Source organism: Carcharodon carcharias, chromosome 17 (assembly GCF_017639515.1).
Source record: "Carcharodon carcharias isolate sCarCar2 chromosome 17, sCarCar2.pri, whole genome shotgun sequence".
Taxonomy (NCBI): domain Eukaryota; kingdom Metazoa; phylum Chordata; class Chondrichthyes; order Lamniformes; family Lamnidae; genus Carcharodon; species Carcharodon carcharias.
In genome coordinates, this window is record NC_054483.1 from 77,999,087 (window position 1) to 78,016,689 (window position 17,603).

The following is a 17,603-nucleotide window of genomic DNA, read 5'->3' on the forward strand; positions in this document are numbered from 1 at the left end:
GTTTATTAATAGCTTTATCTTGCATGATCAAAATTATTTGGGGGAACACAAACATCTGTTTTATAACATTTGGCAGATGAAAAACGAGAAGGGAATTTGAATTGAAGCTTTACCGATGATGGGAGAATTGTCAATCAATATGAAAGTTGAGCATGGAATTACATTCATTAATTCTTCCAGATACCAATAAAGATTTTTACTGTTCTTGCTTAAAATGTATGTGGAAATCATTTAATCTTAAAATATGTTTCTAAAGTATAACAGCCTGGATTTTGCAGTCAGTGGTAAACAAACGGCGATTGGTATTCGCTTATACTTACAGCTGCCCACAGACTTTTCGTGGGCTTTGAACGGCAACAAATGGTCATCAAGAATCTGATAACAGTGCACGATCCTCTACAGGGGATCTGGGATCTATGCGAGTACGTAAAGCAATAGTGTGTTTCATCAGCCAATCAGATTGAAGAATCCTTATTGAGGCATACAGAGTTTAAACCAGGAAGAATAAGTTAGAACATTTAATTCGATGGAAAATCATGTGCAGAAAGTGAGATAGAGAGAACAAAAAATGGGATTAAAAGAGAGAAAAAGAAAAAAGTTAAAATATATATATTTTTTAAAATGGAGAATTGAGCCTCCACTTGTAAACAATAAATTTTTGGTGCCAAAGAGGTTGTTTGGCAGTCGTTAATACTCAGGGGGGTGGGGGGGGAGTGCAAACCCAACTGCAACTTTATGATTTCCATATTTAATTATGGATGCCAGAAATTGCTATTCAATTTACCCCTTAATATGATAGTTTCATCATTATTCCTATGCAAAATCCAGGCCATCATATTACCAGAATCAAAGTTCTAACTAAATAATAACAAATAAAAGCTGTGTGTATTATTGATCGAGATGAAGTAGAATTGGTAATTGATAAAAGTTAAATAATTCAACCCTCCTTTTTTAGTCATTTTTTGTTTCTTTACGTGTCCCGTTACTACATCTTTTGCCTTGCATATCATCCTTTTTGTCATTTAACTCTCCTGCCTTGCACTCTATCAAAGACATTCCCTTTTGTTCTTTCCCCCTCTCCTGTCTTTGTATTTGCTTAAAACCTGATTCATCTTTCCCAGTTCTGATGAAAGGCATTCGACCTGAAACGTGAACTGTTGCTCTCTCCACAGCTGCTGCCTGACCTGCTGAGTATTCCCAGCATGTTTCTTTTTCAGATTTCCAGCACTTGCAGTTTTATACTTTTAAATAATTGTTATATTAAAATTTGTTCATATTTGCTAGAAGCACAATGTTTCTAACACAAATATATTAATATAAACTATTGATATTTAGATTGAACAGGTTCTACAATATTTACTATTGTGTAGAGAATCTAGTCATTTTATGAAGGGTGGTTGAAAATTGAGTAATTTAGGATTGATCCCCATCTTTATATCTCCCTCAAAGCTGAGTTATTAAAAAAATAAAACTTATTTGTGATGGCTATGAATGCCTCACCAACTTGGCTGAGGACCAATCTTATTCCATTCAATGCATGTTGTTATGATCTCTGTGGAGACTGATAACCTTTAAAACGACTGAAAGGATAATGCAATAAGATTTCACATTTTAAGACTTTTACAGTAACAAGCAAACTTGAACCAACATTAAGCACTTTGTGTAGGCATCTTATACTTTAAACCACCAAGCAAAACTTTCCCCTTTTACTTCTACTTTATACAGTCTCTTAGGTAGACTTTCAATTCTCCTAGAACCAATCCAAAGTGATTCTTAGTTCCTGAGGTTTTGATTCTGTTCTTTTCCTTTCCCAGCCTGGTAACTTTTAACCCCAGAACTGTCTTTCACGGTGAGGGATATTCCTGGAATTTCTCCTCCAGCTGAAGCTGGGGGAATCTTCCAGTCTTATCTCAAATCCTCACGAATTTGGGCTTTTCAATCCGAGCACAAGCTCTGATCCGCATTCCTGCGCAGTGAACCAGAGAAGTTTTTGCCTCCAGCTGCGTTCTCGCCTCTAGATCCTGCTGAGATTGATGAGATTCAGTGATATTTTAGGAAAGCCTGCAACCTGATCTTTCAGTGGTTTCTTAAGGTCTCTTGCCTCTCTCAACACCCATCTCCATGGCAATGGGAACCACATGGGCCTTATATACAGGTTAAAAATGCTAATTAGCTATTCTTTGTACCCCAACTCTATTCTATCTTGTAAGTAAATGGATAGTTTAAATTATAACCGTTTACAAACTGACATTTTCAACACCTTTCTAGGACTTTGGAGACTAACCATCTAACACTGTAAACACAGATGCTGCTGCCATTATCTCCAGGTGTGAACACCTTACACCTTCTTTCCATCGAAACAACTCGTGCCTCCCTTTAATTTTTTAACAGCTACATACCCAGGCCTGTTATCAGGCAGACTTCAGAACAGGTCACATTACCCCCTTCATTTTACCCTAAATTTAAAAATACAATCCTAAAATGTAACAATCTTTATAATTGTTACATATTTGTAACAATGACCTTGCATTTTAAGGTGAAGAAATACTAAGAGCTTTGAGGAACAAAAATATCTTGCTGGAACCTGTCTCTTATGAAATCAGCAAAGTGAAATTTCCATTCTTTGGATAGGTATGCTGAAGGGTGTCCTTTAGGTTGCTTTACCCAATTTAGATTGCATAACCCAACTTATTCCATGAAGGTTGGCTATATTCATTTGGAGGAGTTTTATGGGTGTGCATCTATGGTGGGTTTTGTCTGTTGTTACAATATTTTATTTTTTCTTCTTAAGATGAGGTATATAATTGTTGGGAAATTAAGCTTTAAATACCAAAAGCCTTCTAGTTTGCTGAAAGGATAGAGGGTAGGAAATAGAAATCTACCAATATATAGAAATGGTTGCCCATCTGAGCTTTTAGTTGAAGTGTATTTCTCTTGTAGTTGATCTGCTGCATCAACCCCAGAATACTTGATACTGATGCTGAGTGCAGAGTAGCACTGGTATATTCCTACCAGTGACATCCATCATTTTGATAAGTAGATAAGCACATCAAGAGAAAATGGATGGTGTAAATTCCTAACTGTAAGCTATGACAAATACTGTATACTTTATTTCAGAATCTTTACTTTTTTAGTATCATGAAGCATCATCTTTGTTTCTTACTGACAGTTTTGGATTTTTTTTTAGTTGCCAAGTTTGCTCAGGAGCAAATTGCGCCACTGGTTCGCAAAATGGATGAAGAGTCTCACATGGATGAATCAGTCATTGCTGGATTGTTTGAACAAGGGGTTAGTAATATTCTGTTTTTGGAATCTTGTATTTCTTTACCTTGTGATATAACTACAAAATCATGGAGATTAACTTTTGTATCCATCAACTGATCATGTTTGGGAAAGTTTTTACTGTCATAATGTTTTTAACATAATTTGATAAATAGTTAATTATTGTCTTCAGTTAAAAACTTGGTACAGCTTTAATTTTGAAGTCACACCTCTGGTATCTTGGTTTTAATACAGCTTAGACAGAAAAGATGCACATATCCACTCTGAAAGATAAGAACTTAAGCATGGAGCAGGCAAAACCTGATACGAACAATTTACTATTTTCCTTAATGTGAATACTGCCCAAATTATTTGGTTTTCTGGGAGAGGGCATAACCACAAATACCCAGGGGAAAAAAATGGTAATTCCCTGAACAGCAAACAAAACTCCTTTATCAATCAATAATTTAATATAGATTACATATTAAACAAGCATTATTTAACCCTCAGCAGTAAGATCTGAAGAGAAATGAGTAAGTACCCACTAAAGTCCCCTTTATGGAGATCAATTCACGGCACAATACTGATAGCATTTCTGCAGTATGTGCAATTTTGTTCAAAAAGTCATGATGGGTAGGAATTGGACATGACACACTAGTTAGTGTTGGTTGTGTGATAGGGTGAGGCATATCGCTGTAGTGCTATTCCGAACTTCAGATGACATCCGATACATCTTGTGTCTGACAAAAAATTTTTGATTCTGTCTGGCTGAACTACAATAAAATGTTTCATATGCTTGACATTTTGGTGGAAGAAAATGCACTAAAACTGCCTAATTGTCCAGTGAATTCAAGTGATGTGAAGTATAAAGCCCCTTCTTTAACATCATTTACAATTTTCACAATCTGCACAATTGCTGTTTTTTTAATGATTTTGTGCAGTTTTCTTGTGCTAAATATTACCATGTAGAATTGGGGAAATTAGATAGCTTCAGAAAATTAAATATTTGGCATGGAGCAGCAGCTTGATGTTCTAATGTGTACTTCCTGTAATTGGTTGCAGATTGTTTATAAGCCTCTGTAATACTAAGTGTCATCTATCGTTCTTCTGAGGGATTCTTTTCAAGAAACCAAACTCTGGGAGAGAAAATAATGGCTTAAAAAACCATAATATATAGAACATGAAAGAGCATCAGAACATTTTTTTCACTTAGAAGTTTAGGTTAATGCTAATTGGTACCATTTGGCCACATAAGCAACCTACAAGCAATATAAGTACAGAAGACTGGTAGATACTCATGAGATTGAGGCCAAGTCTAGACCAACCTGCTAACCTCAGTAATGTTAATGGTCTGAAATAATGCTGAACTAGGTGCTTACTGGCTGGGATTTTGCAGTCAGTGGTGAGGGAATGATGCTCACTGTTCACTTTGCTGACAGCAGCCCACAAAGTTTTTGCCGGTTTTAGCTCAGATTTGCTCTAAATTGGTATTTGATTCAATGCAGCATCCACTGAAGGGGTCCTTTGACAACTGAGCAGGGCAAAAAGGAGCGCGGCTCATCAGCCAATCAGATTGAAGAATCCTGCAGAATTTTAGTCTAAAGCAGGAAGTATAAATTAGAATTACATTTTGTACAGGTACATAAATCAAAATAAAGACTGGGAAAGACAGATGGAATGAAGAGAGATACAAAAGGTTTTGTTAAAGTTACTTTTTTGAAATGAGACTCTAGTCTAGTAAAATTAAAACTTCAGGACAAGGGAGATTGTTTGGCAGTAATCACCAATTATCCCACTAAAAATTCACATTTTTGAATGCACCATCCCTTTTAATATCTTTGGTGGATATTGTTGGAAACCATAATATCTTCAGGTATTTTAAATAATCAGAAGATATTCTACTTGGGGCTGTTCTTGAGAACTTTGAAATCTTCATTTTTTTTACATTGGAGACATCTTTTTTACTCTTGTTGTATGATACTGTATTACTTTAGGAAAATCACCGTGACGAGTACACCTTGCCCAGGGTTCTCTGCCTCACCATGAACAACAGCATGGGAAATTGGCTTGTAGTGTATCGAAAACATATCGGCCTGAATTTCATGGTGGTGGGTTTTCAGACTTGGCGGTGGGGAGCATGAAGTGGTATGAATAGGCTTCCCACAGGGTTGCTGCCCGCTTCAATTTTTAGGCTGGCGGGAGGATTTCCTGGGCATGGGGGAAATTCGAAAATAATCGGGTTTAGGCCTTGGCAAGAAGGTGGGTGAGACACGTCCATCAGAAGCCCCTTCTAACTTCACCTCCCCCCACCAAGACCTTCCCTACCCTCCCTGCCCTGAGACCCGAAAACTCACCTTTTTCATTCACTCCTGGGACTCAGGCTACGTGGACTACTTAAAGTTCCACTTCTGTCCGGTGCAGTTTCTGTTGCTGCAGGGACTATAGACCTGCTGGCCAAACAGATTAGCTGGCAGCTCTCTAAGGCAGGATTTCGTCCCGAGTGAGGGACGCAAGTCCCGTCTGCAGCCAATTAACACTCATTGGAATGTGAAATGGCTGCAAAGCAGGCAGTGTTGGCGGGGATTTGTTCCCCACCAACCTTTCAGATGGTGGGAAGGAAAGCCCGTCATCTGAAATATTCTGACCGTAGGCTGGGATGTTCCCAGCCTTCTGGAGACAAATGGGAGGGTTAGTAAAATGGAGTCTGAAGGGAAACCCAACATTTTTCCACTGCCACAGGATATTTCAAAAGGTGAGAATGGCAGCAGCTTGGCTGCTCACCAACCAGAGGTTGGCAATCAACTAATCTTATTAACAGCCATTTTACACCCCCTCCAGTATATTTTACCAGTGCCAGAACAGCCCCACACTACAGGGGATACCACCAGGATTGGAGGAGTGGGGGAGGAAAGCCTTCAATCCCGGTGACTCCCTGGCGCGAGGAGGAGTCTTGTGACCATCCCAGCAATTCTGCTGCCATTGCTGGCAGGTTCACCCTTCCAATCACCACGGCTTGCCTGAATGGTCCTGGCACACCATCTTTTCAGGGGCACCTCCCTGCAGCTGCAGCACTGGCCAGCTCTATCAGTGGCACTGCCAAGGCTGTAGAGCTGCTGGATCTCTGATTGGACCAACAGCTCAGAAAGGTAAACTGTCATCCTTGCATGGAAGGTAGCCAGAGGTCACTGCTGGTAAATGCCTCTCCGCCATCCTGCCATTCACCTATGCAGGCTCAGGATCCACATCCAGTAGCAGGACCCACAATGTGACAGTAAAATTCCAACCACAGTGTGCATTTCTTCTTAAATAGCACAAAACCTTTTGTCATTGGATTGCTATATCACTATTTCTGACATCACTCTTTGCGAATTACATTTACCTGTCCATTTTCTTTCCTTTGACTCGAATTTCTAAGCTTCATCTCCAGTGCAGCTGGCACTATATTTTCTCCAGTGCCGCCTGCTGCTTTCTCCCTTGCTCTCTCCAGGTTGCCGTCGCTTTCCACTCTTACTTTTTACTTTATGAATTAGCACCAGCTTGAAAAATTACAAAAGATCATCAAGCAATGCCCACTCTGGTGCTTTTTAATAATTTTGTTTCTCTCCACCTGTTAATGCTGCAATCTGAGTAACATAAAATGTACATCAAATCCCCAGTTGGCATTTGGCTTCCCACCCTGATTGGATATTTTTCACATCCTGCATACCTGCAGGACTGCTTAATAGTGCTTTTAATTATCACCAATTGTTTTAATTACTGTGAAACTCTAAAATAGATTATTAAGTGGTTTCCACCTGCACACAAACAAAATGTCTGCTCTATGATCATATTCCTCAACAAACAATGCACTTGCCCTTTAATGTAACAATGTATCATGTCATCCTCTTTATGTATATATTTGTTTAATTGCAGTCTCTTCTGCACCATTATTTATTTTGGTTTTTATATTGTTAACTAATAACTTCATTTCTAACAATACAATCTTTTAAGCAGTTATTCATCAGCCTCACAAGGCATAATACTGCTATAATTTCACAACTTTTGTCAGGTTTATGGTATCACTACTGCAGAACATATATGTATACGTTTATTTATCCCACTGTATACAAGAGTGTAAGAACATAGGAGTACTCTAATAGTTGCAGGTCAACTTTACATACTATTAATCCTTGTTATTTGTGTGTTCCTCACTTTTGATTCTCTTTCATTTTTAGTGGATGGGAATTGAGATTGAAGAACAATATGGTGGACCAGAATCAACCTTCTTTTCCTCTATTCTTGTCATAGAAGAGTTGGCCAAAGTAGACCCATCAGTAGCAGTCCTATGTGACATACAGAACACTCTGATCAACACATTATTGAGGAAATGTGGGACAGAGGATCAAAAAAGAAAATATCTGCCTCGACTTGCCATAGACACGGTGAGCTGTGAATGGAGGTTTCAAATTCAAATGTGCTCAAGTGTAACACATTTCTGTACTTCTGTAGAAGGAAAACTAAAATGTTATCTTGACAAAATCCTAGCTTAGTTTCAGTGATCAAATTTTTTCTTTTGGAATGTAATAAATAAGATGGTTGGGTCTAAGTGATGCAGGCTAGGATGTTGAAAAGGAATAGGTTAAATGGCGTTGGTAATTATACACACTCTGCTCTTTTTTTTCTGTCTAGTTGACTTTTACTGTTCATTTCTCATGAAAGCTGAAAAGCCAAAAGACTAGTTAAGTTTCAGCAAGAGTCCAATAACTACCATGTTGTCATTTAAGGTTAACTAGCTGAGATATGCAACAGCTATACTGTACAGGGATGAGAAATTTCTACCGATCGGTAGATTTCCGACATTGGTGTCTCCGATTGTGCAATTTTAAATATGTTCCAACTTCGGGGCTAGCACGGTTTAAAAAAAGAAATAGCACCATGGTGTTGATCAGTGAGAGTGGAAACTGACTGCAGAATTGAAATTGGAGGAGCAGCGAGCACGAGAGAGATGGAGCCGCTCCGTCAATCACAGATTCTGTCTCTCCCCCGCTTGCTGCTTCAGCTCCTTCAATCACAGGTTGCCTATCTTACTGCTCCTCCAGCAACAGAATCTATAATTGGAGGAGCAGCAAGGGCAGGAGGGAGGTAAAATGTGATTGGGGGAGCTGGAGAGGTTATTCTGGCCAGTACCACTGTTGCCATGAGAGGAAACTTTTAGCTGTGCCATCATCAATCATTCAACCTCCTGCAAGAGGCGGAGAGAAGAATCAGAAAATGAAAAAATTGGAGGGAGTCTCTGCATACCGGGATTTAACATACCGGGATCAATGAAATCTTGCTTATAGTACATAGAATCCAAAATGTTTCAATACTGTGTTTGAATGTTATACCACTTTAAATTATTCTTACTATTTATATAATCACTGAGACCTATAAAAACCTGTCCTTTACCTTACTCCAGATTAACCCAAGTTTGGAAAGACAAAATCTTTAAATGTATTACTGGCTTTCACTATATAAGTGAATAAACTTTTATATGTCCATTGTTAAGCTATGTTGAAGTACTTGTGACAAATGGGTGTATGAGATTTTATAGCCAATGAGAGCTTTGGTTTGTGGCAACCCTGGCTGGGTAGATTGTTATCATGAGAGATGGGAGGAAATTGGATGGAAAGAATGGGATTGGGATGATACAGGAGAGATGGAAGGAATACGATGGAAATGCTATGAGAGGGATGACTTGGAAAGAATGGAATGCACACAGAGGACTGGAGCACTTGACATATGTGGCTGCCAACATTAGGTGGTGGCGGCAGCAGCAGCAGTGGGTGGCTTGGTGGAGAACAAAAATGGAGGAAGGTAAGGGAACTTGAACAAACCTTCTCTGCCTATACACCCCCACCCCCAGAGCTTTTATACAGTCTAATCCCTAATTAACTAACGGCAGTTCCTCAGAGTGAGGAAGACACTTGTCATGAAGTCCCGGAGTATAGAGAAAGAGAAAAAAGGAAGAGAGAGAGAGAGGAGCTGTAAGAGATAGGAGTAAAGTCAGTGTAAGGTAAAGGAGATGGGAAAGTAAAAGAAACATTAAGAAGGGGAAAGAAATCCAAATTCCACGTTAGTCATTCTGTTGCCGGTGAGGGGTTATGCGCCCTCCTAAGCATTCTTCTTTCTCTTGCGTCTTTGGCCTTCGTCATCCACTCTGCTTCAAAATCAGCTATACCTTGGTGAAGCAGGGCTTGCCATTGCCAGTGCACTCTCAGCTGCTGATGTCAAAACCGATCTTCAAGTAGGCTTTCAGAGTATCAATGTTTCCATTGGCCACCTTGTGACCTTTGACCATGCGCGAGCTGGGTGCAGACAGCGCACTTCGGAAGGCAAGTATTTGGCATTCTGATGCCATGGCCTGCCCAGTCCAGTTGTCATACAAGAACGGTCATCTCTATGCTTAGGGCACCTGCTTCCTGGAAGATGCTTGTGTTTGTCTGACAATCCATCCAGGTGACACAATCGGCGCTGCCTACAGAAAATCCTACGTATGTCTTGAGTTTTCTTGGGTGCTGGCTATATGTCACCCAGGTTTGGCAGTTGAAGAGGAGAGAGGTTTGTAAGGAGAATGACTGCCTTGAAGACTGCATCCTTGGTGGGTGTCTGCAGGTGATGGTTAATGAAGATTTCTCTGAGTAGCTTCCTAAATGGGGAGCTAGTGCACTGGATCCTGTGCAGGATCTCCAGGTCTGTGGTCACTGACTGGAACATGTGGCTACTGAGATAGCAGAAGTGACTGACTACCTCCAGGTGGTGACCTGCAGCCATGATGGTGTGGGGTATTTGGTGCGAGCCCCAACTTTGGCTGGAGGATTCTCATTCAGATGCATCTCTAGGGCTCAATATGTCAAAAACAACAAGGCTGCTGACCCGGATGGTATTTTAGATGATTTGTATAAGCCTGGAGGAGATTCAGGTGTGCAGAGCCCACACTTACTTTTCTGGCAAATCTGGCATGAAGCAAGGCTCCCAGAAGACCTAGAAGATGCCAAGATTGTCTCAATCTTCAAGAAGGGAAACTGGGCTGAATGTGACAACTACCAAGACATAGATCTACTCTCTGCCACATGTAAGATCCTTCCAGAGTACCACAGGACTGCCTATTTCCATTTGCAGAAGCCATTTTGCTGGAATCCCAGTGTGGTTTTAGAGTATTGATCCAAACCTTACCATTTGGCAGATCAAAGAGAAATGCTGCAAGCAAAACCAAGCTCTCTATATGGCCTTTACTGATTCGACAAAAGCCTTAACTCAGTCAACCAGGAAGCTCTCCAGAACGTCCAGGGTTGCATTGGCTGTCCACGGAATTATGTTGAGGTTGTGCAGCTTCTCCATGACAAAATGGCTGCCACCATTCTCTGCAACAGGCTGGAGTCTGATGCCTTTCCTATCAGAACTGGCCAGGATGCATGCTTGCACTCACCCTTTTCTCCATCTTGCTAGTGGCTATCCCCAACATGATCAAGGACATGCTCCCTCCTGGGGTCCAAATTGAGTACAGATTTGACGGTAAGCTTTTCCACCTCCAAAGGCTGGAAGCGAAGACCAAAGTCATGCACACAACCATAACAGACTCTGGTATGCGGATAATTTACAGGCCACCCTTGACCTGTCTGAAGATACAGCCTTAACTCCAATGGGCATGCTGCCATATAAACTTAAACTCGAAGACGAAGCGGTTATAATGTTGCTACAAAACTTGAATCCTAAACAAGGACTTTGTAATGGAACAAGATTGATAGTTAGGAAGCTGTTTTGTTCAATGATAGAATCTGTTCAGTTCAATTCAATTTCACTTTATTATCCATATGGAAATTCATTTTGCATATTTTGCTCATTCATTGAAAAATTACAAATAAATGAATAATAAGGTTATTGGGAGGGGCGACAGTGTAGTGATAATGTCACTGGACTAGTAATCTCGAGGCTGAGGCTAACGCTTTGGGGACATGGGTTCAAATCCCACTGCAGCAGCTGATGGAATTTAAACTTGATGAATAAAAAAAATCCTGGAATTGAAAGCTAGTCTCAATAATGGTGACCGTAAAACTATCATTGACTGTTGTAAAAAAAAAACGGATCACTAATGTCCTTTAGGGAAGGAAACCTGCCATCCTTACTTGGTCTGGCCTATGTGATTCCAGACCCACAGCAATGTGGTTGACTCTTAACTGCCCTCTGAAATGGCCTAGCAAGCCGCTCAGTTCAAGGACAATTAGGGATGGGCATCAAATGTTGGCCTTGCCAGCAATGCCCACATTCTATGAAAGGATAAAAAAAATTACCCTGTCACAGAGATATGACAATTAAAATATGTATTAAAAACGATTCCAATGCATTAAAATAATCAGTCAGTGAGTCCCACCCTAAGATCATATCCTCATCCATACACCAAGCTCCTGTTTAAAAGTTCTTAAGAGTTGGGGTACAAACGGGTTCAGGAACTGAACTGGCTTGCATCTGAGGGACTGTAGTCATTTCCCTGAACACTAAACAGTAATACTGACCACAAAGGGTGATTCTCATTGTTCATGACACACTTTTAACTTTTATCAAAATTCTTCGAGCACAGATCAACATCATTTCTGCCTGTTTCAATAATCTCTTTAAAGAGACTACTTTCCTAAGACAATAATACCTAGCGAGACATTCAAAAAAAGATAGCACACTCAACCACAGCTGTATAGAACAGTTTCATGATTGTAGGATCTACTTGAAAGCATTTTAGTTTTCTAAGGTAGAATAATCGTGTATATCTTTTCACCAGCACATCTGTACACTGTTTCCTCCAATTCAACTAATCAGCTACTTTGATACCTAGATACTTGTAATTGCTAACTATTTCAAAGTCCATATCATGAACTTCTCTGGAACAATATCACTAACTCAGCGCTGAAGAAGAGTCATACAAACTCGAAAAATTAACTCTGTTTGTCTCTCCGGAGATGTTGGCAAACCTGCTTAGTTTTTCCAGCATTTTCTGTTTTTATTTCATATTTCCAGCATCTGCTGTATTTTATTTTTTTAATCATTAACTGACTCCTTTTTAAAATATATAACCAGTTGTTGCGTCTTGCTTTCATTTGGCTTGAGAGAATTCTTATCGCACTATTTTACCAACTTCTGCACCATGTTCCTGACTTTGTTATTCCTGATGTAACCCACAAGTATTGTAACATCAGCATACTTCAGAATCATTTGTATAGAGCAAGAAAAGTGAAGGTGACAGTACACAGTCCTGTAGAGGCCCAGTATTTGTTAACATTGGCTCCTAGTAAATCCCAGAGACTCGAGTCCCATTGTGAAGATGGTGAAATTCATCAATTGCTGATGACACATGGAAGTTGCTAAGTTCAATCATTTATACAGCAGCAACATTTGACAAAAGCAGTACCCTGAACAAGGACTGCTTTGAGACCTACTCAGCTGAGATGACATCCCCGCATTGAAGCGAAAAGCAAAGTCTACCTGGTGTACAACATAAACCCAACAGCTAGAACACTGCATGACTTGAAAGTATCCAAGACAGCTGTGCAAAAGGTAAGGTTTCTGTGCAAGTAACCACTGGAACAACTAATGTCAAGAAATCCAAACTGCCTGTAACAGTGGAAATCAACAAGCTATGCAGGATGGGATCAAGATCAGTAAGAGGTGCATGAGGAGACAGGCATCGACACTGGAGTGAGATGGAGACTGAGTGAGTAGGAAACTAGGTTCATGTGGTTAATTCTAGTAAGTCCTTTTCTGGTTTTAAATGATAGATTAAGAATCAAAACCTGACATAGTACTAATCTTCAAGTGAGCTAGGTTAGCTTGTTAAACCGAGAACTGCCTGGAGTCAGTTATCTGTCAATCACCTGAAAGCAGTTGGCTCAAGTGGTGTTAATTAATGTAGCAGGAAGCTAAACTAGCTAGTGATTAATCAGAGGGTACATAAAAGAGAGAGGCTTTTCAAAGCGCACAATCGATGAGGGATACATGAGGAGACAAGCGACCATACCAGAGTGAGATGGAGACTGAGTGAGTAGCGAATTATGAGAATTTGGTGCATGGGGAAAGAGGCGTGGTGTATATATCGGAAGTTTTCTAAGTTAATTAAGTTAGTCATTTTAAAAAATCAACTAAATGACATAAGCAACAATGGCAGGACAGGAGTTATGTTGGAGCTGTGGAATGTGGAAGCTTTTCGACGCCAAGGCGATCCATGACAAACATGTCTGCAGAAAGTGTAAGCAGCTAGAGAAATTCTGGATCAGGATTATTGATCTGGAAGCCAAACTGCAGACGTGCAAAATAAGGGACGGGGAGAAATATCTGGAACAAAGTATCGCCTCATAGAATAAGGTTGTCTGTTTTGGTCAGCAGGGAGGGACAGGAGGATGTGACCGTGAGTGGAGCAGTTAGTGGGACTGAGCAGACAGTAGTAGAGGAGCCTCAGGCTTTACAATTGTCAAACAAATTTGAAGCGCTCACGGCCAGCGTGGACGAAAGTCCAATGTGGACGAAAGTGAGGTATGCAAAGTGGATGAGTAGGCGGGTCAAGGCACCATGGTACAGGAGACCGTTCAATCGAGGGGAACAAACAGGAATGTAATGATAGGGGATAGTATAGTGAGGGGGATTGACACTCTTCTATGCAGTTAAGAGCGAGAGTCCAGAAGGCTGTGTTGCCTCTGCCCAGTGCCAGGGTTCAGGACATCTGTTCAGGGTTGGAGAGGAACTTGCAGTGGAAGCGGGGATCCAGTCATCGTGGTCCACGTAGGTACCAACAACATAGACAGGAGAACAAAAGAGGTTCTGCATTCAGCATGAGAGGCTTTGTACCAAATTAAGAAGCAGAACCTCAAAGGTAATAATCTCTGGATTATTACCTGAGCCACATGCAAATTAGATTAGAGAGATGAATGTGTGGCGCAAAGACTGGTGTGGGAGAAGTGGGTTCCAGTTCATGGGGCACTGGCACTAGTATTGGGGAAGGTGGGGGCTATACCGTTAGGACGGTCTACACCTGAACTGTGCTGGGACTGGTGTTCTTGTGCATCGCGTAACTAGGGAAGTAGAGAGGGCTTTAAACTAAACAGCGGGGGTAGGGATGAGGGATCAAGCTTTGGTAGATGTAGCAAATCAAGGGGTAGATTCAAGGCAGGAAACCATAATAGTAATATGGGAAATGAGGGTCATAAAATATCAAGGAGGGACAGAGAGATAAACCTAAGAATACACCAATAGTCACGACTACACGTTACAAAGATAACAAAGGATAGTACTAAGGGCTCTGTATCTGCAAGGAGCATTCATAACAAAGTAAATGAATTGCTAGCGTACATTGAAGTAAAAACGTGACCTGATAGCCATTAGGGAGACGTGGCTGCAAGATGACCAGAACTGCATCCTGAATATTGAGGGCTATATGATATTCAAGAAGAGTAGGAAGCTAGGTACAGATGGAGGGGTAGCACTGTTGATCAAGGAAGGCATTGGTGCAATAGTTAGAGATTACCTTGGCTCAGGAAATCAGGATATAGAATTTGGGTGGAGATGAGGAATATTAGGGGAAAGAAGTCGCTAGTGGGAGTGATCTATAGGCCTCCTAACAGTAACCACAATGTAGGACAATGTATACAAGAAAAAATATTGGGTGCTTGTGACAAATGGTCAGCAATAATTATGAGTGATTTTAATCTACATATAAACTGGAAAAATTAGATTGGCAGTAGTAGCCTGGATGAGAAGTTCATAGAATGGTTTCAAGAGAGTTTATTAGAGCAGCACGTTCTGGAACCAACCAGAGAGCAGTTACAGTTGGTATTGTGTAATGTGACAGGATTAATTAATAATCTCCAAAGTGAAGGCACCCCTAGGTAGCAGCGATCATGACACAATTAAATTTTACATCCAGTTTGAAAGGGAGAAGAGTGGGGCTATGTGGGCATGAAAGCTGAGCTAGCTGAAGTGAACTGGGTACTAGGCTAGGGGATAGATCAATAGAGAAGCAGTGAACGACATTTTAAAGGGGTATTTCATAACATTCAAATAAGTATATTCCTACTATAAAGGGGATTACCAGTGGTTAACTAAAGAAGTTAAGGAAAGCATCAAACTTGAGGAAAAAGCATATAACTGCACAAAGATGAGTGGTCAGAATATAAAGAATGGCAGAAAATGACTAAAAGGTTAGAGTATGAGAGGAAACTATCTAGAAATATAGAAACGGATAGCAAGAGTTTCTACGGCATTTAAGAAGGAAAAGATAAGTAAACCGAGTGTTGATTCTCTCAAGTGACAGTGGGGAGTTAATCATAGATAATAAGGAAATGGCAGAAGAAATTAACAAATATTTTGCTTCTGTCATCTCTTTCGAGGATACAAAAAATATTCCAGTAATAGCTGTAAATCAGGAGGTGGAAGGGAGTGGGGAACTTGGTGAAATTAAAATCACTAGAGAAGCTGAGCAAACTGGTGGAACTGTGGGCTGAGAAGTCTCCAATTCCAGATGGACCTCATCCTAGAGTCTTAAGTGGCTAACGAAGTAGTGGATGCATTGGTGTTAATTTTCCAAAATTTGCTAGACTCTGGAGAGGTTCCAGTTGACTGGAAAGTAGCAATTACAACCCCTCTATTCAAGAAGGGAGGCAGGCAGAAAACAGGAAACTATATAGGCCAGTTAGTTTGACGTGTTGTGGGGAAGATGTTAAAATTGATCCTTAAATCACAGAATTTAACAGCACAGAAGAGGCCATTCAGCCCATTGTGTCTGCATTGGCTCTCCAAATGAGCATAATGACCTAATGCCATTACCCTGCCTTTTCCCTATACTTCTGCACAATGTTTCTATTTAAGTAATCATCCAGTGCCCCCTTGATTGTCTCATTTGAACCTGCCTCCACCACACTTCCAGGCAATGCATTCAAGACCCCAACCACTCATAGTGTGAAAATGTTGTTTCTCACATCACATTTGCTTTTTTTGAAAATCACTTTAAACTTGTGCCTCCTCATTCTTCTTGATCCTTATGAGCGGGAACAGCTTCTCCATTTCTACTCTGTCCAGCCACCTCATGATTTTGAACATCTTTAACAAATTTCCTCATAGCCACCTTCTCTCCAAGGAGCACAGTTCTAAACTCTCCAATCTATCCTCATAGCTAAAGTTTCTCATCCGTGAAACCATTCTTGTAAACCTCCTCTGCACGCTGTCCAATGTGTTCACATCCTTCCTATAATGTGGCCCCCAGAACTGTACGCAATACTCCAGCTGTGGTCTAACAAGTGTCATATAAATTCAGCATAACCTCCTTGCTCTTGTATTCTATGCCCCTATTAATAAAGCCCAGGATACTACATGCTTTATTAACTGCTCTCTCCGCCTGTCCTGCCACCCTCAATGAACTCTCCCAAGCTTCGTATCATCCGCAAGCTTTGAAACTGTCCCCTGCATACCAAGATCTAAATTAATATATGTCAGGGAAAGCAAGGGTCCCAATACCGACCCCTGGGAGACTCCACTTTGTAGTTCACCTTCCTCCAGCCTGAAAAATATCCATTGACCATTACTCTCTGCTTCCTATTTTTCAGCCAATTTTGTATCCATGTTGCTACTGTCCCTTTTTTATTCCATGAGCAATAACTTTTCTTTCAGGTCTGCTGTATGGCACTGTATCAAATGCCTTTTGAAAGTCTATGTACACCACATCAATAGCATTATCCTCATTGATCTTTCCTATTACCTCTTCAAAAAACTCTAGTTAAACACAATTTCTCCTTTAGAAATCCTTGCTGGCTCTTCCTTATCAACCCATATTTTTCCATGTGACTACTAATTCTATCCCAAATAATTGTTTCTAGAATCTTGCCCACAACTGAAGTTAACTAACTGGCCTGTAATAGCTGGGCTTATCCTTGCAACCATTTTTGAACAAGAGTGTAATGTTTGCAATTCTCCAGTCCTTTGGCATTTCCTCTGAGTCTAGGGAAGACTGAAAGATTATGGCCAGTGCCCCTGCAATTTCTACTCTCACTTCCTTCAATTTCTTTGGATGTATCTCGTCCAGTCCTGGTGCCTTGTCAACCTTAAATACTGACAGTCTATTCAACACTTCCTCCTTATCAATTTTGAACCCTTCTAGTGACAGAGTTTCCTCATCTATCACGATGGCCTGAGTAACATCTACTTCCTTGGTAAAGACGGATGCAGAGCATTCATTTAATACCTCAGCCATGGCACCTTCGCCCATGTGTAAGTTCCCTTTTAGGTCCCTAATCAGCCCTACTCCTCCTTTTCACCACCCTTTTACTATTTATATGCCTATAGAAGACTTT

General features: G+C 40.5%; 1 protein-coding gene across 2 annotated transcripts in view; it reads left to right on the forward strand.

The window, feature by feature from the left end:
- acadsb (acyl-CoA dehydrogenase short/branched chain) overlaps positions 1 to 17,603 on the forward strand; it is a 72,546-nt gene that overhangs the window by 18,583 nt on the left and 36,360 nt on the right. For both annotated transcript variants that reach the window (XM_041209626.1, XM_041209625.1), the window contains exons 3-4: positions 3,188 to 3,288; positions 7,476 to 7,682. In XM_041209626.1, the coding sequence (XP_041065560.1) occupies positions 3,188 to 3,288; positions 7,476 to 7,682 (308 nt within the window). The remainder of the gene's footprint in view (positions 1 to 3,187; positions 3,289 to 7,475; positions 7,683 to 17,603) is intronic.